This window comes from Pteronotus mesoamericanus, unplaced genomic scaffold, assembly GCF_021234165.1.
Source record: "Pteronotus mesoamericanus isolate MK-2021 breed Mesoamerican mustached bat unplaced genomic scaffold, CSHL_Meso_final contig_116, whole genome shotgun sequence".
NCBI lineage: Eukaryota > Metazoa > Chordata > Mammalia > Chiroptera > Mormoopidae > Pteronotus > Pteronotus mesoamericanus.
Window position 1 is genome coordinate 16,108,331 of NW_026555027.1, and position 22,127 is coordinate 16,130,457.

Consider the following 22,127-nt stretch of genomic DNA (forward strand, 5'->3'; position numbering starts at 1 on the left):
CTGGCTGTGGTACTGTTAATAAATAAACAGTCTTAGCAGACTGTATGCTTAAAAAAGGCTCCAAGATGCACGGCCTCTTCTTAGGTCCTGGCACGTAGGTTTCTCCCATGAGCTTGCGCAGCGTTTGCCAACCTGCCTCGATTCCATGTCCAATCCCATGTGGACTAGTTCATTACATTATTCACAAACCCCATTTAATTATAGAGAAGGAGAGAAAAATAGCAGTGATTTACTATTTTCTTTCCCTTTGAACATTGTATTGTGGTTAAACTACCTGTGTTCCAGAAAAGGACAGACCAAGTAACTCTTAGATCCATACACTATTCCTAGCGTTCTCCAGTTTCTTCCAGGAGCTGGAGAGAGAACTCATGGCAGGAAAGGTGTAAGGCATGGAAATAAACACATGCCATTTTCCTGGTCTCTTCCTTAACTCACAGGAAGTAGCTTACTCTTTAATTCCACCTTTTGTCTATTCTAAAAAGAACATTATATAATGATTATAGAATCCTGTGATTATAGTTTATTCCTTGGTATTTTAAAGCAGAAGAAAAAAAAGCACATTTATGTTGTGTCACTATTAATATTGCCATATGGCTGAACATAGGTTGCTCGTGGCTAAGTGGTTGGGGAGAAGGGACTGGACCATTAAAAGCTTCCTATGCCAAGAAAAGTGGTTTTGATTTTGTCTTGAAGATAATGGGAAACACTGAAACTTTTAAGGGTTGAAAGGTGTGATGGAGAAGTTGAAATTGTGAGATTGAGAGTAGAGAAAATAACTTGTATCAATTTAAGGAAAAAGGAATGGGAAAGGGGAAGGCTGTTAGGGAGCACATGATGACAGACACAGAGTGTATTTGATATGTGAGAGAAATGCAATGGTCATTTGTTGATAACAGATTAGATTGCTAAAATGGAGACAAGTAGGATAATGTTTATATCTGATGGTCTCAGAGAATGATACATTAATGAAAGCAGGAGAAACCACGTTTGGATGAAAGGGAGCCCCTCATGATGCCAGAAACTTCTTTACTGACATCCATTAAAGCTTGAAAGGGTAAACTTACAGATTCAATTATTAAATTTGAGAAAACCTGCAAATACTGGCAAGTAGATTAGTTTAAGAAAGAGCAATGAGTATTTCATGTAATATCAAAGTAAAATAAAGTATAATGTTTTACAATGTTTCATTGGGAATCCTTTCAACAACTACAAAGACAACAAAGGCAACTATTCCCTAATAGGCCTTTTGAAAAACGGCATGACAATGTTAAAGCCATGGATCCTGAACTTGAGTTTATAATTCAACATACCAGATGCTGTCATAGAGGTGGGGAAATTTCCTCAAGGCATAGAAGAAATTTATTAGAGAATTCTTGAGCGCTGAGTTTACATGGCTGCCTTTTAAATAAACATATGGTTAAAACAAAGCAATAAAATATGCACAAATTATTCTCTGCTTACCATTAACAATAACGATGATATCACGGAAGTCAATTTCCCCCCTGGCTTCCACTCTTCCTTCACATCTGTATATACCTTCATCACTTTTATTGATGTTGAGAATCTGCAGATTATTGTTGGCTAACATAGCAAATCGATCTGGAAAGTAAGCAAAGGGGAGGAAATGGTATCAGTAATTGAAAACAGAGTCCAGTGTGCTCTAAATTGCTAAGAGTTAAAAATATGGCACTTGTCTGACACTCTCAAACGTTTCATCAACAAACAAATTCAAATTTGAAAGTAAAATGTAATTTTGTGACTTCGATTCTTCCACTCCACACTTGTTACACCTTTTCTCTAGAATACATTCAAGATTTTATTTCCACATAAAATGGTTAGGTTATTATTTTTCTCTTGGTACTTTCAATGCAGAAATGATACAGAAAAAACAATGTGGGGAGATTAGATATTGCAAACATGAAAACATTTTGACTGCAAACATTGTATGTAGCAAATGGGATATAGAAAATGGTTAGAAAATTGATTGAATATCTTTCCTCTCACAATAATTAAAGTAATAATTTTGCATACCCTGAGGAGGCAGCTAAATGATATAATAATATTCAAGTCACATAGCAGACATATAAAATGGTCATATCCCTAATTTATTTGAAAGAGTTTTTAAATGCAAGATAATCCACTTTGGAAATGAATAAATTAGACTTCATTAATATTATTTCAAGGTTGACTTTTATGTGCATGTGTGTGCACATGCATTCATACAAAAATAAGCTGTTACAAAGCATGCATTAACTTATTGCTTAAAATAACCAGGCTATCCTAAGCAGCATCTCAGCCTGACAGTATTTTCCATAATATCTGGCTTCAGTTTTTAATTATCACAATTTTGTTGCAGTGTTAAGACTTTCTCCCTTCTTATCAAATAAAGAATGTTATGACATCTAGTCCTATTTTAAAACATGTTGTAAGAGCAAGAACCTGAATTTCATTAGTTAATGCATGCATAGATATAATTGAAGACCATCCATTTCTTGGTACTATATTTGAAATACTTTGGTGGATAAAAGAGACATATCCCAACACCAGGAGCCTTTTGGTAAAGCAGAAATGCCATTATTTTAGGATGCACATCTCTGGGATATATCTTGTTATACGGTGAAAGGTTACTTTTTGGAACTGTTCCAATGGTGACTGTTCTTCCCCTACCTGCTGGATTGATGAAAAAATTAGGGCAAACTTGAAAGCCACATGAGAAAAAGGGACAGCGTCCCTCAGCCCTGGGTTGCTGAATAGATGCATCTCTGGATGTACCCCTGCTGTCACTTGGACTTTGCATGAGTGAGAAATAAAGAGCTATGACATTAGGCAATTGAGAATTCAGTCGGAATTGGGGTTCATTCGTCATAGCAAATCCTTAGTGAAAGGAGAAAAGTTTGGGATAGAATTGCAAATAGGGCAGTGATCAGACTAGAGGAGGCCACTGAAACAGGTAAGCAAGAGATAATCAATAGAGATTGGAATGTGTTGATTTAGAGGTTCCCTCAGAGGAAAAAAGTATGACTTTTAAAGCTACAGACACAAGATTTTCAGGCCAGAATGTACAAAGTTAAGCATAATATTATCTCTTCGTTAGGCTAACACTACGAAGACAGAAAAAGGTTTATGTTGACGCTTTCCTCTAGTAAAATTTTCACCAAAAGAAATATCACAGTGAAAGAAAGGCAATCTGTAAGAAATGTTAAACTATAACTCACAGTAAGTCCTGGAGTAACTCCGAACTCCTAAAAATTCACAATGTTTCAAAGTCAATTAAAAGATCCTTGATTCAAGCATGTGGCTAGATATAGGATGAGAAGCAATTATAAATTTTTTAAAAAATTGAAATTTAGAGAGGCACCTAATCATATCTAGATCTCTGCAATACTATATATATTATATCTTCTGACTTATTAAACTATAAACCATCCTTAATTGTAATGTTCTTTGATGATTATAGTTTAAGAAAATTGTCAAAGGAATCATTATTTTAATGAGGAAGGCAATGTTTGATATATACTGAGAAAGAAAAATGGATTAGAGTTTACATAATCTATATTTTGATGGACATAAATCAGTGTCTCTCCAAATGGGGAATTTTATTTCAAATGGCCTTTTTTTAAATACATAATGTCTGAGATAAAACTTGGAACATTAGGAAACCAGTAATTACCTTCTAAACCTGAATGCATAGCATTGTGTGTTTAATTATATATATATAGTTTTCCAAGCAGAAAACAAACTACATGAAAATTGCATATCAAATTCTAAATATGTGTGTAAAGTCTATGCAGTGATGTTACCAAGGTTTCAAACCAAAATAGATCATGAATATGTTTGCAGAAATATTTGAAAAAAACATTGCTTCAATCAATCACACATTAACTATGGATATTAGAAGCATTAAGCTGTTAGAAATTACCTGTTTTTCTCAATTATACAGAGACACAAATATGCATTATTACTGTAAGAAAAGTAAATGAAATAATATAATACCCAATAAGGCATCAATTGCACTTTATGCAGATTTTTTACCTAGTCCTCTCTTCGTTCATGCCACAGCCATTGCTGGTATGTCTCATCTCTCATCTACTCACATGGCTTCAATTACCATGTGATATTGAGACTCCATTTTTCTTCAGATCAGATCCCTATGCGAGTTCCAGAACTGTTTAACATTCTATCCGATGCACCTACTGAGCAGGGTTGTCAGTACTTCAATCTCAGCGTGTTTAAAATTTAGCTGTCTCCACCTGAAGTTTATCATATGACACTCGCCAGCTCTGTCGTCACACGTCTTTACATTGAACTAATTGCACAAGGTAAATATTATAAATCATGGAACTTTGCCCAAGTACAATTTAAGTCCACCTCAGCGCCTCCATGTCCCTCAGCCCGCATGTCCAATTAAAGCCCATATCCCACCACACCTCCCTTCATCAGTACTTCATCTCAATCTCCTCTCTCAGCAGTTATTTCACTTAGGGCTTCACTTGTTCTCAGCACCTGGAGTTTTGCCTTGACTACCATCCAATTCATTTTCCTCAATGAAGCACTAATGATCTTCTCAAATATATGCCAGGTCATCTCACTGCCTTGATTAAAACCCTTCAGTTATGTCCCATTTGGACAAATTACAAATCCCTTGGCCAAGATATCAAGGCTGTGTTGATTTGGCACAACCTTCCTTTCCAACGTCCTTTCTTATTAGTCCTTCATTAATAATACCTTATCTTTATTAGTGTAGGTATCCCAGTTATACTTCTCCATACATTCCGGTTATAATGAATTTATTCTGGTTTTTGAAAGTGCCACTTATACTGTCTTCCACTTCTGGGCCCCTGTACAGGGTGTTCCCTGCACCACTCTACTTGGCTACTTCCTCTTCAATAGGCATCTGGGAACCCTTCTCGGCTTTCACTAGTTTGTCTTTTTCCCCCTTATCATCCTCTATCACTGCACTTTCCTTATCATGAGCATCAGCATTGCTTATTTGCACTGATTTATGTGCACATTTTCCACCAATTAGTATTTTGAAGGCAGTGAACTCGTTTACCTTGTTAACCATGAATAGTCACCATCTAGTATACTACGTAGCATATATTAGGTATTCAGTAACTGTTGAATGAATCTAATACTGGAAGTGGATTACATAAAAGTTTTATTGAAAAATAGGATTTTATCTGTAGTTTATGATGTAGAAAGCATATTCTGTTACACAATGATCAAAGCATTTCCGAAGTTTCAGAGATAACTTTCAAACTGGCTGAGTGTGAATGGGCATCCACAATAAGTGGTTTTTGTTTTTTCCCTGTATCAAGAAAGTAAAACAAAGCATAAAAGTATTATCATTGATTTCCTTCAATAACATATTCCAGATTCTGTGTTGGTTGACACTATAATAAAATAATGGTTAAATCTAGATCCTTTAAAATCTTAAACAAGATAATCTAATTCCTCTACCTCATTGGGAGACACTAAATATCAGGATATTAAACTTTTATAACAAAATGTCACCTTTATTCTCTAAATGTTTGGCATTTTTAGCATATACATCTCCTCTCAACAAACATGGAAAAATGCCACTTCAAATATTCTGTTGGAATTTTACCTGTGAATATCTGCCACACACCTGCTACCGAAAGCATGGCTAATAAGATGCACATGCCCAAGCCTTCATTGTTTCATCTGGAGCCTCTAAGCTTTACTCCTGTACCACACTATGGATTCAGATAGGTACCTGGGCACATTACATTTTTCTAAATCCCCACACATGTTTCTTTCATAGATATGAGTCTAATATTATTTCACTAGCTTTAATAAAAGGACCATGTGAAGTATAATCAGATGGAGAATATTACTTTTTGTAAACCCATTATAAACATACAAATTGTTGAAGAATGAACTATGTGGCAAGTTCCTCCAATATTAAAAGCTAGGAAAGTACGTCTTTTCTCACAATTCATCTATGTCCTTTATAGCTTAAAGAAAAAATTGCATCCTTTTTCTTGCTTTCTTTTTTTGCTTGCCATGAAACTTGGTGTTACATTTCATGTTTAAATCTAGTCTAACCACTTCTCCCACATTAGATTTTTTTATTTGAGATATAATCTGAATACATATAATTTTTGTAAAACTGGATTTAAAATCTCATTGAGATGAAATGAGAAAAAAAATGCCAACCATTGAGAAACTGATGTATTGACAAGTATTTTATTCTTTAATTTAATAAATATTTATTATATGTCCAATGTCTTATTTAACACTCACAGCCATTTAAAAAAATAGATGTAATAGCCCATGGTTTACAAATGAAGACTCTGAATTAGGTACAGAGCAGTTAAAAGAGCTGTTCTAAGTTCAGGGCCAAAGAAAACAGTGGAGCCCAAGTGGAATTCTGTGCCACATCATTCCCCTCAGACGCTAGGGAAAAATGTGTAAGCTGGAGCCAGGGGCATCACCACTCCATCACCGCTGCATCTACTGTCGATCTTTCTTTGTGGCTTTGTTCTATTCATCTTTTAAAAACTATAACTTATTTCCAATCCTTGTTACAATTAAGGTTTACAATGAACCAAATGTAGAGTCAACGTCCACAGTCAGGCAATCTGAGAATGTTTAGACACTGTCATTTAACTACCATAAAAGGACTGCCTTTTCTTTATTATTGAGAGGTAAAGGCTGAAATACATTGCATGGTTTATTCATGCAATTTGTTAATAAAATCTAAAGCAATTATCCTAAAATAAAATAAGAGGAAATAAAGTATTATTTTTCACTAACTTATTATAATAGTAGAGTATTAGTTAATAACTGACAAGCTTTGAAAATATCAAGTCCAAAACTTATCAAATTTTTAAGAAATGACTAATAAATATAATTATGATATACTCCGTTAATATTTAAAAATAGGTATCTGCTTTATCTCCTTTATGCTGTAAAAGTTTCATCTCTTGGAGACACAAAATGGAATCATCCAAGATGAAAAGTATTTTATAAGATTCAATTATTTTGTAACTCTCTGAAATGCAGGTGCATTGAAAAATATTCTAAATAGAAAATGCTCCCAATGCACAATGGTAAAGTAGCATAATGTAAGCAAATTATGCTTTCAATATCAGATGTCATATTATTCTGGATCTTTAGCTCAGTTAGAATCAAAATCTTAAAGACAGTTTGAATGAATGTACTTTTCTTCCTATTATCCATATGCATCTTACTCTAATATTTAGAACATGTAGGTGTCTTTGAAAGAATATTGCCAGAATAATAAACAGAATTCATACAGATATTACTTTACATTTATATATAGTGAGCTCACAGAATCATGTATGAATGATAATATGTAGAATTTGAATGCATCAGAATTAATTGCTTCATTTACTTAGTATCCTTGTAGTGTTTGTAATTTTTTTCTTGCATAGAGCAGGGGCCAGCAACCTTTTTCTGTAAATCCCCAGATGATAACTATCGTAAACTTTGTAGGCCAAACCATCTGTGTCACAGCTGCTTAATGCTGCCCCCCCACCAAACAGTCATATACAACTGTTACAATGTGTAACAACTGGGCTTGTCTGTTTTCAATAACACATCATAAAAACAGCAAGGCGCTGAATGTTGCCCGAGGTCCATAGTTTGCCAAGTCCTAATTGACACCTTTGAGGTTCTCAAAATAGCCGATCTACGCTTAGGGTCAAAACTTCCAATTTCTATATGTGGTCAGATAGATTCAGTCATTAAAAATATTGCAACATTATTAGAACATATATAATTTAGGGAGTTACCAAAATACTAACTGTCGGCAATAGCGGTGACTTCCTCATTATGGTACAACCAGCTGACGACAGGTGCAGGTGAGCTGCTAACTCGGCAAACCACTTCTGCATCCTCTCCTTGTTTGAATTCTTGAGGTGATACCACTTCTCTGAACGTGAGTTTTTCTGTATCAGGAAAGTAAAACAAGTCACAAATATTGTTATTGTTTATTTCTCTTAATAACCAGTTCCAGAATCTGTGTTGATTGATGCTACAATAAAATAGTTAAGTCTAGATTATTTGAAACCTTAAACCAAATATTATCATTCATCTACTTGGTAACTTCCCACATCACTGAGAAGAAAAACTGAAGTCCTTACAATCCCACCTTAGGTCCTGTATGAACAAAAATCTGACCCCCACAATTTTGATCTCAATTTACCCTCCCTCTCCCAGCGCTCCAAGCAAACTGCCATCTTTGCAATTCCTTCAACAGTCCAGGTTTGTTCTCAAACCTCAGCATCTGCACTCCTTAAATTCCTTCATATTTCTCCACCCTCCACAGACAAAATAGTCATCTCCCTTCTTCCTTCAACTCTCCCTGTCTCTCCATTCCACTTTATTTCTTTACTATAGAATTCTATAGCATGGATATCTAGTATCTATGCATTTTCAAAGCTTATTGTTTGTCTCTACTCACTAAAATATCAGCACCAAGTGGCTAGTGCCAGTTACTGTTTTAGTCATTATTGAGTTTCTAGAGCTTAGAATATTGTCTTCCATGTAGTAGACACCTGATGTAGATACCCAATAAATATGTACAATTAATGAATGAACAGGATATGTATGCTTGATGAGAATGTTCACAAAAGTAACTCATGGTTCTTGCCATGAAAAAAATGTTTCTTTACCTTTACAAATAAAACATCAGGTATCTCCCTATGCATTATTTAAAGTAAGACAAAGCTTTCCAAATAGGAAATAACTGTTTTGATATAATTTTTGCTATTAGTGAAATAGCTTCAGTAGAGGGTAACATAAAAAGGGAAAGTATCTTTCCTTGAGGAGCTTAGGAACTAAAGAGGGTAAAGGTAGAATCAAGAAAATGAGGGCATAGGATGCCAACCGATTCCCCTGGTCATCAAAGAGGAAGCCATTCTTGGGGAACGCCTTGGCTTTTTAAAAAATTCCCTTTCTAGAATTAAAAGAACATTATAAAGAATGTCTTATAAGCTGGTATTACAAAACTTTTATACTTTTTCACTGCTACCCACTATATATTAATTGTAAGGCATTGTTCTACACACTTTGTGCAATATTAATTAATGTAGTCCTCAAAAAAAAAAACTCTAAGTATGAGGTAGGTAGTATTATTATACCCATTTTATAGATGAAGAAACTAAAGATAGGTAAGTTAGGCAATTGCTTAACCCACAAAATGAACTGATATAGCCCAGTTTCAAACTTGGACAGTCAACGGTGCTCTTCAATAAGGTAATGATTCTTAAATGTGAGAAGGGGAAAGAGCTGTAGAAATCCAAGGATCTCAAATCATAAAATGAAATGTAAGTGTGGAAGTGTTTGTTAACGAAAGGCTTAGTGATGAAAAATCTGGCTAGATATCATTCTCCACTAGGTAAGTTTCCAAGCTTTCCTCTGTTTGCTCCTGTTCACTAACCCTTCCCCAATTGTCATTCTAGACTGGTCACTGTTATCATATAAGTGATTTCATGTGTTCTAATCACAGTCTTTTATTTTAGAGTGAAAAATATTCCATATATTTCATGTCACTAAATGACCCATTGTTTTCTATTTACCCAGCAGACTTTTAATGGCCTGAGAAAATTAAAACATTTCTATCTACATAATTTAATCAACATAATTGGCTCCATCTATATGTTTATTATCAACTATTCTATGTCATTCTACTTTAGGGATGAAATGTGGCAAAATTGATATGAGTTGCCATCTGTAAAGGTCTTAGACCATCACCTAGTGCATAGTTCTGAATGAGTGTTAGTTTTTATTAAACACATTTTATTTTGTTGTTGTTTTTTTTTTTACATAACTAAAATTTAAATCAACTAGTAAATACATGACTTACGGTAAATTTCCAAAACAACCGTAGCTTCTTGCGTCTGTCCTTTGGCGTCTGTTGCTTGACAACGATATATCCCTGCATCTTCTATATTTGCATTGTAGATGGTTAATCTTGACCTGACACTCTCCTTTTGTACCACTACTCTCTGTGTTGAAATTATCTTCTCTCCTTGAGGATTATACCAGTCTATACTCTCAGGCTCACCAATTGCTAAAAACAGTCATGGGAAAGAAATGGTTGAAAACATGTTTTAAGCGCTTGTTTTCAATTTAGCATTTACTTATTATGTAACAATATTTAACATTTGAGAAAAAAGGTAAATAGGAAAAGACTAGAAATATGCAAATGTTACAAAATTGAAATTAAACAAAAATGTTAGAACACATGGTCATCTTATTTATTCAAAATTGAGGATTCAATCCCATTTGAGTAAGTAAAACCCAAAAGTTCCATAGGAAACATCCAATATGATATTTAAGCTATGACAGTTGAATCTTGACCATAGTAAACTATGGAGTATTACTACACTGAATTATGAAGCTGCCTTGGCCATTGAATCATCCATAAATTATAGTTGATTGGTATATGTGAATAAAAATACGACTTCTAACATGATCTCACCTATTTAGTTCTCTTTGTGAGGGTCAGGAGTTAGAACTTTTCCCCTTGATAAAGCAGAGCTCATAAAAATGTAAATCTTATAGAAAACAAACTTTGGCTTTCATAGTAGCAAATTTTGAATTAATATTCCAAGTTGTATTTGTACAGACAAAGCTGATGACTATTTTTAAGATGAGGCCCTAATCTCTTTTCCCAATTGACATCAGTACTTTTCATTAATTTAATCTAAAACTCTTAACTAGTCATATGATAATTAGAATACATTGAAATGACACATACTGCTAGGCGATTACAACCAAATCATTACAGGGTAAACATATATTTAAGTTTTCCAGTTCAGAATCTAGGTTATTATGGTCTTTGTAAAAGCTGAAACTTCCTGTGTTTTCTTTTAGTCCCTGAAAGGATGTATTTCACCAAATTATTTGAGAGGGAGTTTGTGGAAGCAACATATGCCACTAACTCAAAAGTAACAGGGGGAAATGCATGAAGTGTGCTAACATCTGCAGGACCTCTTTGAAAAAAATTGTTCTTTCTTATTTTTTTTTCCAACAAATCATTTTAGAAACACGTTAGTATCCTTTCTACATCAAATTAGACATGCTCTAGCACAGTATGAAGGAAGGTTTAAATTTTAAATGGATCTCAGTTATGTTATTTTCTGTTTTTCTAAACAGATCCATAATACCATGGTGGTTAAAGGATAATTCATTTAGGGGAGGTATTGTTTTAAACCCCCCTCCATAGAGAAGTCACCAGAGAATAATGTAAGTGAGCATTAGTTTAAATTTGAACAATACAAAAGTCTCATTTTATACAGTAAAATATATGTAATATTATGTGAAATATTTTGTGTATTTTTACTTTTAATAGCATAATATAAAATTTGTTTACTATGAAGAGTTTATTTTGGATTTTCATAGAGTGGCCTTTTTTGGCATCTCTAATAAATAATAATTTTCAATAAATCTTTTCATGTTATTTTATTCATGAGTAGCCTATTGAAGAAATTAATCAATACAACGGAACTTTTTATTTTTTTGAAAACAGTATAAAATTACTTTGCTACACATGACATGCTCTTACTTAGTTCTCTGAAGATCGACTACCTTAAATTTAAGATATATTTATTTATTGTGTTTTAGGTCTGTGGCTGAGGGTGCAAGGAAACTTTAGAGTCATGTAGACATAGTCACTATTTCAGTAGAAAAAAATGGATGCAAGCTTTCTGACTTATACTGCTTTCCAACATCTATATTTTACATTCTTGCTTGACTTCTACATTTACCATAAATAAGGACACTTCCACAATAATAGTATAGCTCTCAATTATACATTTATAGAAAAATAAAAATTTAATGATTTTGTCTTATTAAGAACAAAACTCAGTACCACTGAATGATATTAATTCATAGTTTTAAATTATAACTTAATTTGACTATGGGAAAGATACAGAGGAAATCACACTATATAACTTATAATAGGTAAATTCAAGAAAAATACTATTTAATTTTATTTTCAAAATTTATTTTATCTTTATTTTTTTAATTTTTACATCATGTTTATTCTATTACAGTTGTCTCAATTTTTGCCCCTTTGCCCTCCTCCACCCATCCCACCCCACCCCCTTCTCCCACAGTCAATTCCCACTCTTGCTGTCCGTCTCCATGGGTCATTCATACATATTCTTTGTTTAGTCCCTTCTCCTTCTTTCCGCCATTGTTCCCCTTCCCCATCCCCTCTGGTCACTTTTCAGTCTGCTCCATGTTTCCATGCCTGTGGTTTATTTTGTTCATTAGTCTATTTTGTTGAATAGAGTCTACTTATAGGTGAGATGATATGGTATTTGTTTTTCACCGCCTGGCTTATTTCACTTAGCATATATGAATACAGCCTATCGTTATATTATTATTAATAGCTTAATAATAAAACTATTCCACTATTCTGTGATTATGTGATACAATTGTGCATTAGTATATATAAAATACAGGTGAAATTTAGAAACAGTGACTTATATTTTTATGCGAAAGCTCTGCTGACAAAATAAATAATATTTAACTAACCTCTTCCTGTTCTCTGTTATTCCACTTGGCAATGTATAAAAATATGTATCAACACACGTCAATTCAGATCTTTAAGAAGGCAAATACATAAAGAATCCTGGCTTCTATTAGTTTTTCATAAGATGTGATTAATATAAAATATAATATAAAATAATATAATATGTGGTGTATAAAGTTATAGTATACTATAATATAGAGTATGTTTACTAAGAATGTGATTTATGTTATTGTAATTGTTTCTACTTTTAATAATTTTAATAATTATAAATAAGCCATGCCATTTTCAAGACAACTTTTACAATGTATTTGTCAGAAATGTCTATTTAATTCCAGATTTGAATTGTTTAAATATAAACAGAAATAGAAACAAGTGAATATTTTTAAAACTAAGTATAAAGGTTTTATGAATAAAATGAATATGATGAAGCTAAATAGAAGACGATGTGGTCATTTTTGGTTCTATAGTACATTGAATTAGAATTTGATGTTTAAATACTTAAATGCCTTCTAAAAAATTCAGTATGTGCATAATTAAACTGAAAAATGTCTATATAATTTCCCATAGACATTATGATATCTGATACTTTTGATTAACAGTCATAAAAATCTTGTAATTTTTTCCTGATTAAATAATTATCTATAATTTTAAATCTTTTTTCATAAGGATAAATTTGATTTGCTTTGTCCTAAAATTTTCAGCAGGTGTAACTATAATGCAGTGTACCATAACTAAGTTATTCATCACATATTTACAATGATTAGTTATAATATTGATGTTCATCCCAATGTTACCATTTAGACAGGTATAACATTAGAAATGATTTAAGTTATTGTATATATATTATACTGCATAATAAGTTATTTTCAAAATAAATAAGCTAGTTTGACAGTCAAAATTAATAACATTAACAGAAATAAAATCCAAATTGTTCAACATGCAAAATTTAGTAACTGATACTTTTCTAATTATTATAAAATCTACGATAAGATTTTATTTTTAGATAATTGAATTTTGCACTTGTATTTGCCAATATATTATATTAAATAATCAAGGCATAGAACAAGTTACCTGAAAATATTTATAATACATACCTGTACATGTGAAGAATTTAGATTCCCCCACACTAAGCTCTACTTTGCTAAGTGAAATTGTCACTTGAAGAAGAGCTGAAAAAAAATATTTAAGGGACAATTAATTATGGTTTTATATGTGAATTTTAAGATTTTATTACATGATCTATAAACCACATGACTGAAGCAGCAATTATTTTCCCCCAATTTTATATTACCTGTAAAGACAAATGAAAGTTGTGTTAAATATTGTCTAACAACAAAATGTTACATTTTATTATGCACTTCACAACCAGACCAAATGCATGACTCAATTAAGCTAATATTTTGAAATTTATTTGTCAAGTACATGAGCAAATTCATACTCAAAGAGCTGTTCATTCCATATTTACATGCTAGGTTTATAAGGGCTACATGATTAGGCAAAAGCTAGAGAAAACTTCTCCCTCAAATTTGAAAACTTGCTTAAAAGAACAAATTCTACACTGTAATTACAACAATAAAAATATAGATTAACTACATTTTATTACCTACTAAAATATTTCCATGAAAGAAGACATGCACTGGGAAGACAAGGATCATTGAATAGGGAAAAGTGAATGGATGTTGATTTTGACAAGATAGGTTAGTTAAATGAAACAGCCAAGACAATGGCATTGCAATAGATGAGTTCGATAAATTTGTTCTCAATTTCACAATAAAATAGAAGAAGATTCTAGAATTTTTAGAAGATAATTGAAATTGTTTCAATACAAATTAAAAGACATCTCTCTAATATGATGGACAAGAGAGTGTGACCACCCATAAAATCCTGTCCCACGTTTTTATTTTTTTCCAGAAATGCATACCTGAGTTTTCAGTAAAGTAATTGAGCTACAACGGAAAAAATATATATAAACACTAGAATATAAATCGACCCTGGGAATTTATGAATCCCAGTAACTGAAAGATGCACAGGTTACACAAAGATACGGTCCAAGCTTATCTAGAAAAGGGGGTACTATAGAACACCAAGTAACATTGGACCAGAATAAATTTAATCCATACTATAAGAAGGGTCAGAATAAATCAGTCCACTGGCAAAAGGGTAATGACCAGGACAGTCATCTCTCCTGGCCTGTGTAGAGGCAAAATGTTTCTCCTTAAATAGATTAGCCACAGTTCTGCCATATTGCATGTTTTAGATTTTAACTATAAACACAGAATTTGGGAAATCTCAACCTGAAAAATTAAACTAAAAAGCAGTGTCACATGTACGGTTCACAACTAAGTGACAGAAGCAAATGTAAGTGTCTTTTAGAAGATCTACATCATCAGCCCAGACTGCCCAAGATTTTAATAAGTGAAGCTATTTCTAACCTAAATGCACATTCTGACATTATAAAATAGATAGCAAATTAAGGCATTGTGAAATGAGTCACGTGAAACAACCAACAGAAGTAGGAACATGAAATTTCAAAAAATGGGATTAGACTAAGAATATAATGTAACTACATTGAAAATGTTTCAAGAAATAAAAGGTAAAATCAAAAACATGAGGAAGGAAGGAAATGTTCACCAAGAAAGGCTTGTCAAGTATGTTTAAGCTCTTTAAAATATGTTTCCTAGTATTCTTCATCATTGATTGATAAATTTAGTCTTTTGCAGGAAACCTGTCTAGGAACTTAGGCTGGGCTACATGGCGTTCTCCTTTCCCTTAGTCATGGGTCCTGTTTTTAATCACAATCCGTTAATACTCAGTGCTGCGTACACTATAGTGGCTCAAGTGTTCAGGTAAGCCTAGTATTTCAGTGGGAAACTCATTAAGAAAATCACAAAAGTCAGAAAGAAAAGGAAGAAAACTAATAGAACCAAGAAACAAGGGAGTATTTAAAAACTATAAACAATGTCCACTCCAGTAAGAAAAGTCACAGAAGAGGACTTTTTATTTTGAGAAGTGACTACCTAGATGAGCTTTTTTATGTGTAATGGGTTCATAGAGACAAATTACAGAAGTTAAGGAATTTGTTTCTAAAACTGTTTAATTTTACTTGCCTTCTCAAAAGTAATCAAAGTGGATTAGCTTTGGCTATTTAAATAATTATTACACAAATTTCCGTTAAAAGAAACTTACCTTTCCCAGTTTATTTCCAATTACTCCTTCCCAATGCTTCTGCATCTACAGACAACAATGGATTATTCCCACCCCTTCTGCTCTGGCTCAACCACACTTTCCCATAACCGTACATTTGCTCAAACTATTTCCTCTGCCTTCATCTCCCTTTCTCATGTCTCCAGATGGCTGGCTACATTCTATCTTCAAAGCAAAATTAAAATATCAATGACTTTGCAAGACATTCTTTGGAAGCTGCATCCATTGATTCAACAAATAAATATTTTCGATCAAAAGGCATTTTCACTAAACAAATGAAACATATGTTGATAATTATTTTCAGTTCTCTATCCTATTGAGACATAACTTCCTACAAGGGAAGGCTCATCAGCCTCACTTCTGTTTCTCCTAAACTGATAATATAGGAATACTTTGGAAAATAATGACAAACACCTATCCAGAGCATGCTGTACACCACATACAGAACATTGACCATATTAATAATATAAAATGTCAGAATGACTTCATTGCCTTAAATTGAATTTAAGGGTATCATAGAGTCTGAGAAATGTCTGCCAATTATTATATAAATAATTCCCATATTTGACCTTTACAGTTTATTTGTTTTGCTTCTAAGGAAAAGTTTATAAAAAAGACAGGACTTAAAAGACATAGGCACTTTAAAAATCAAATGCAGTTCTGAACAATTTTATACTGTTTTGCTGATGGGTATAATAAATAACTTATGTTCATTGTAAGAAAATAAATTTAGCTTACATTTAATCAGTTAATTTATATTCAAATACTTGGATATTTTTTACATTTAGTACAAACTATCAATTCACCCATAAACATATTTTTCATAGATATTTTAATGGCATTGTTCTATTTTAGGTATTAAAATTATATAAAGAAAGAAAAAAAGAAGTACTAAACTTCGCAACAGCATGGATGGAACTGGAGAGCATCATGCTAAGCGAAATAAGCCAGGGGGCGAAAGACAAATACCATATGATCTCACCTATAAGCGGAACCTAACCAACAATGCAAAGAAGCAAGGAAAATATGACCAGCAACACTGAAAGGAAAAGAAATCAACAGAGACAAGAGGGAATGGTGGGGGCAGGGAAAGGGAAGGGAAGGGGAAAGTCAAGGAACATATAGCAAGGACTCATGGACAAAACCAAAGGGGAAGAGCTGAGGGAGGGAAGGTGGGAGGGGGCAAGGGAAAGAGGGGGGGAAAGGCAGAGACAAATGTATTTAAAAAGTAAATAAATTAATTAAAAATAAAAAAAAAGAATATACATAATTCCCTAGTCTAATATATTTACCAAAGGCTACAGTTTCTCCAATTGATCTCTACAAATACAGTAAAACATGTGAATATTATAACAAACCTGGAGAACTAAAATTTAAGGTCAGGTCTCAATTATTAGTTTAAAAACCAGAATTTCTTGTTATCATTGTTGATCCCTGGCCTTGTCCAACAGACTCATCTTTGACCGAAATGTCAGAAGCTAAAGGGATTAAGGAAAGAAACAATAAACCTGTGTGTGTGTGTGTGTGTGTGTGTGTGTGTGTGTGTGTAACATAAAGACACAGACAATAGTGTGATGATAACCAGAGAAAAGGGGGTGGAGGGTAGGTGGATGTGGGCAAAGGGGTGGGAGAAAAGGGGGACAAAAGGAGACATTTTTAGGGATGATGGACACATGATGAAATGTGCATGTATTATTTTATTGAGTTGTATGCTTGAAACTTACATGGTTTTGAAATCAATGTCACCCCAATAAGTATTTTATTTTAAATGACATCAGCTCTGGCTGACGTGGTTTAGTGGATTGAGTGCCGGCCTGTGAACCAAACGGTTGTTGGTTCAATTTCCAGTCAGGGCACATGTTTGGGTTGCGGGCCAGGTGCCCAGTAGGGGGCGTGCAAGAGAGAACTACGCATTGATGTTTCTCTCTCTCCTCCTTTCTAAAAATAAATAAATAGAATATTTTTAAAAATAAAATAAAAAATGAAATCATACCAAAACAAAACAAAGGTTAATAAAGAAAACAGGAGAAAAAAGGTTAAAAAAAAGAACAAAAAAGGATGTGGCAGTTCTTCAAATTCATCGGGTAGGGAGGCAGAGATGGCAGGAATGCATGCACTGAGTGTCCCCTGTTGCCTGTGGTGCAAATGATTTGGGAGGCTTTACGGGAGAGTTCCGTCAGCAGATAGTCTGCAGTGGTATTCAGCTCCTGGGCACTTATCAAACTGCTTATGCAAATGGATGCTTTAAAAAAGTGCCATCCTTTCCCTTCCTTCTTGCATCCCTCCCTCCTTCTTTTTTTCATTTCTTCTTTCTTTCTTTTAATAAGACAATTCTGAAAAGTATGGAAGTCTGGTCCTTTATTTTGAGCTCTTATGCCTCAAGAAGATAGTTTAAAATGCTATCTTCTGCTTCAGTTTTTATATGATGATAATTATAATAAAAATAATAACACAGCAAAAAAAGAAATAATAATTTCTCAAAACCAAAAGCTCTGTTCAGAGAAAACTGGACAGAAGTGATATATTTGATATCTTGTCCAGTTAATCTTTCTGTCATTTCTGGTGTTTTGATTGAAGAAATAGAAGTGGATACTGATATGGGGCCTTTAGTTGACTTAGAAAAAGTGATATTAGGCATTTCTAATTCAAATTTCAATTTAGAATTTGGGTTTGAAATTATAATGTCAGTGTGAATTATTGATGTTGAAAAATCTGATTTTGATGTTTTGCTCTTCTTATGTAGTAGAATCATGACTTTGATAAAATCTGTGAAGGGTATAGTGTTACATAGATTCATTTTATGTAAGAAAATTATTGATTAAATGTTGGCATTCTTTATAAATCAATCAACAAATTATATTTTTTACCCTGACTGATGTGGCTCAGCAGATTGTGTGCTGGCCTGCAAACCACAAGGTTGCTGGTTCGATTACCAGCCAAGTACCCAGTAGGAAGTGCATGAGAGGGAACCACACATTGATATTTTTCCCCCTCTTTCTCCTTCCCTTCCCTTCTTTAAAAATAAATAAATAAAATCTTTAAAAAAATAAATTGTGTTTTTGTATTAGAGTTGAGGTTGGATAGTCAGAACGCCATAATCTTCACAAGAGATTTTTATGAAAGGTAAGAAAATGTTTTAAATCCATTGAAAAATGGAGCCATAATAAATATATGTCCTCTATGAACTATTTTTTTAAATGCATGCTATATCAATTTCAGAAGTAGAATTAGGGAAATTAAAAATTTAAATCAAAATCACTATTTATTGATTATATGCATTTTTCAAATCACTCTTAAAATGTTATGGTGTCCAAAAATGATAAGCCATACAGTTTTCTATAGTTTTCATTAGGGATTTACAATTTATTTGGGAAGACAATACCAAGAAAGATATATGATAAAACGAAATGATGTGTATCAAATATGGCCATTATGCGATTTATGATCAAGAAGGCTCTATGAAAAGAAATAAAACTCTCTTTTTAAAGGTGAGATAGACATTGTCATAAAATAACAGAAAAAGACAGGACATCCTAGGTCAAGTGAGGCAACAATGCTCAAGGAACAATCAGAGAATAACGAGTAGACCAATACAGATGAAGCTTATCTCATTTATAATATCTCACATAATATATTATCACTGGATAAATAGTTTAAACAAATGTTGGCGGATTTCAAAAGCCATGCTAAAATGTCTGGACTTAAACTTGTGTAAATTAACTATTTATACATAGAAATTAACATGACAAAATTGACATTTAGTAAAGTTAGTCAGAATATATGACTTAACAATTGAATCAAGGGGACAAGCACTGTAGGGCACATAATAATGAGTACCTGGGATGGCTGGTGGAACAGCATATGGAAAGGTAAGAGTATATGTAATAAAAAAATTCAAAATAAGAGTCACTCTGTGATCAATTAGAACTGCAGGAAAAAGAAAAATGTCAAAGTCGTTAAGACTCTTTACTTCAGTGAAACAAGGGTCACTGATGTGAAAAAGAATTTCAGGAGGACTTAATAGAGGGGAAAATATAAAGTGTAATTTATTTCATCAGTGAAAATTATTTCAAAATAGAACCTAGGCAGCATTTAACAAAGATATTTGCAATCATAACAAAGATTGAATTAATATTTATAATTTAAGTTAGCATGCAGACCAAATAGCAGATATTCAAGAGGGACTTCCTTAATTTACAAGAATATAAATATAATGAAACCACTAGCATTTTTAAATTCTATCAGGAGACCATGAGCCCTTTGCAATTTGATACAACATTTAAGAGTGGCATTTAAAACGGCCACTTTATCACTTGCAGAGATTTAAAAACTGACACCTTAATTAGTCTACTAGTGCCTGACACAGAGTAGAATTGTATTCACTTAAAATTCCAACAGACATGCAGAGACAACGTAAGGCCCTGATTTATCTTGGTATGACAGCTTATATGATTTTTAAAGCAAGCAGTTTTCCCCCCTTGGCCTCCACATCAAGGTAGTTAGAGAGCTAATGCACTTACTTAGTAATTATATAAACTCTCACGGAGTCTTACTGATAGAAAGTCCTTAGAAATTGATTATACAAAATGAATGAGAAAAAAAGTTCTCATTTTTTTCATTGAAACAATATTCTAAAATTGCATCTTCTTTGGAAAAAATGTGTACATTATTTAACTATTCTCCTTTTATTATTAAATTTTCATGTTCATGTATCACAACAGTCTAAGTTGGTTCTTAGGTTTTGGAAATTACTATGGTGCTCAAGGAAATTCAGAACTTTTGGAACATTTAAGGTAGACATGTTCTATCATAAAAATGAGAAAATCTGATGTCTATGAATATTTTATCAAAATTATTTTTAATAAATTGTTTCACCTAAGTTTATCAAGAAAACAATGTTAAACTTTTTAGTGTAATTCCTCTCCACTTCCATGTTTTTTAGATTTGCACTAAAGCTTTTCAATTTTCCATTCCAAGTTAAGAAAATATATGTCTCAGTATATATTTGTACTGGCCCCTTCTGGTCAGGCTACAGACGCTGTCTAATGTCATTAATTCTAAAAATTAAATAATAGTAATAATAATAATAATAAATGAAACAAGTAATAACCAAATAATATAAAAAGAAAAATCATTTTCTTTGTTTCTCTCTCAGATTACTATGGCCTAACCTACTTGTTTTAATTACATTATATTCAGAAAGAAAGAGAGAGAAAGAGGAAGGAAGGAAGGGAAGGAAAAGAAAGGGAGAGAAAAAGGTAAAAAAGAGAAAGAACTCTCTAGTTCCCTACTCATTATTTATTCTATTACAGTTTACTTCTAGTCTCTTCAATCAACTCATAAGTTATTGTTCCAAAGGTCGACCACAACCTTCTATTTTTCAAATCCAATAACAATTTTCATCCTTTTTTAAGGTTTAATCAAGGATGAGGCATTGCCAACTACTTTGTTCTTTAACTGTCTCTTTCCTTGTACTTAAACAACTTCTACGCACTATTCTCATTACTCTTAATTGGTTTCATTTCTTCCACATATGCCTGAAATATCTTTGCTTTTAAGTGATCCCTTTGTTGTCTTCTCTTAGAATTGTACATACCTCCTTCTACTGCAAACACACCTAGAATATTTACTATGTGCTGGGCACTGTTTTAATCAGTGTGCCTAAAATGACTCTTTTAATGCTTAAACAATTCTATTCAATAGGTTCTACTCTCATTCCTATTTGAAAGATGAGAAAATGAGTCAAGGATAGTGTCAAGATATGGTAAAGGGCACTCCTCCAACATGTAGTGAAGCCAGATTGGAACCCAGCTATTTATGCTCCGTGTCTAGGGTCTTACCTGCTTCATTCATGCCTTTCACATATACACTAAAAAATGCCCCAGTATAGTCTGACCCGTTGCAAGCCTTCAAATTTCAGCTTCCATTTGCTTACCATCTCTTCCGCTATACATTAAGTATAGATCAAATATGTGTATATCTTATCACTTTTGAGGTCTAGGAAACATATTTACTAATACCTATTATACCTCTTTACAAAAATCTTTCATATTTCCAAAGTCAGTATATCAAAACCCCAGAATACTCTCTTCCTGCTATACCCCATTCTTTATTCTCCATCTTAAGTTATGGTATTGTTAGCTATTAAATCTCTTTTGACAAAAATAGAAATAGCTAAGATTCTCTATGCTCTCCTCCCTCAAATATAAAACTCAAAATCCAGTTCATTTTTCCTTTAAATGTCTCTCAAATCTGCTTCTCTTTCATTTCTCACCATTCTGAGCCTGATGTGGTGAGTGGTCTGCAAAACTGTACAAGGTCAGTATTGGATTAAGGGTTCATCAGAAACATCCTAGGAAGTACGTGTGTGTCTGTGTGTTTTTCTGTT

The 22,127-nt window shown here is 33.0% G+C and overlaps 1 protein-coding gene across 1 annotated transcript in view; it reads right to left on the reverse strand.

Moving 5' to 3' along the window:
• Positions 1–22,127, reverse strand: part of NCAM2 (neural cell adhesion molecule 2) — a 422,854-nt gene that overhangs the window by 162,801 nt on the left and 237,926 nt on the right. The window contains exons 2-5 of the mRNA XM_054579597.1: positions 13,630–13,704; positions 9,857–10,063; positions 7,794–7,937; positions 1,462–1,599 (exon numbers count right to left, since the gene is read on the reverse strand). Of these exons, the coding sequence (XP_054435572.1) occupies positions 1,462–1,599; positions 7,794–7,937; positions 9,857–10,063; positions 13,630–13,704 (564 nt within the window). The remainder of the gene's footprint in view (positions 1–1,461; positions 1,600–7,793; positions 7,938–9,856; positions 10,064–13,629; positions 13,705–22,127) is intronic.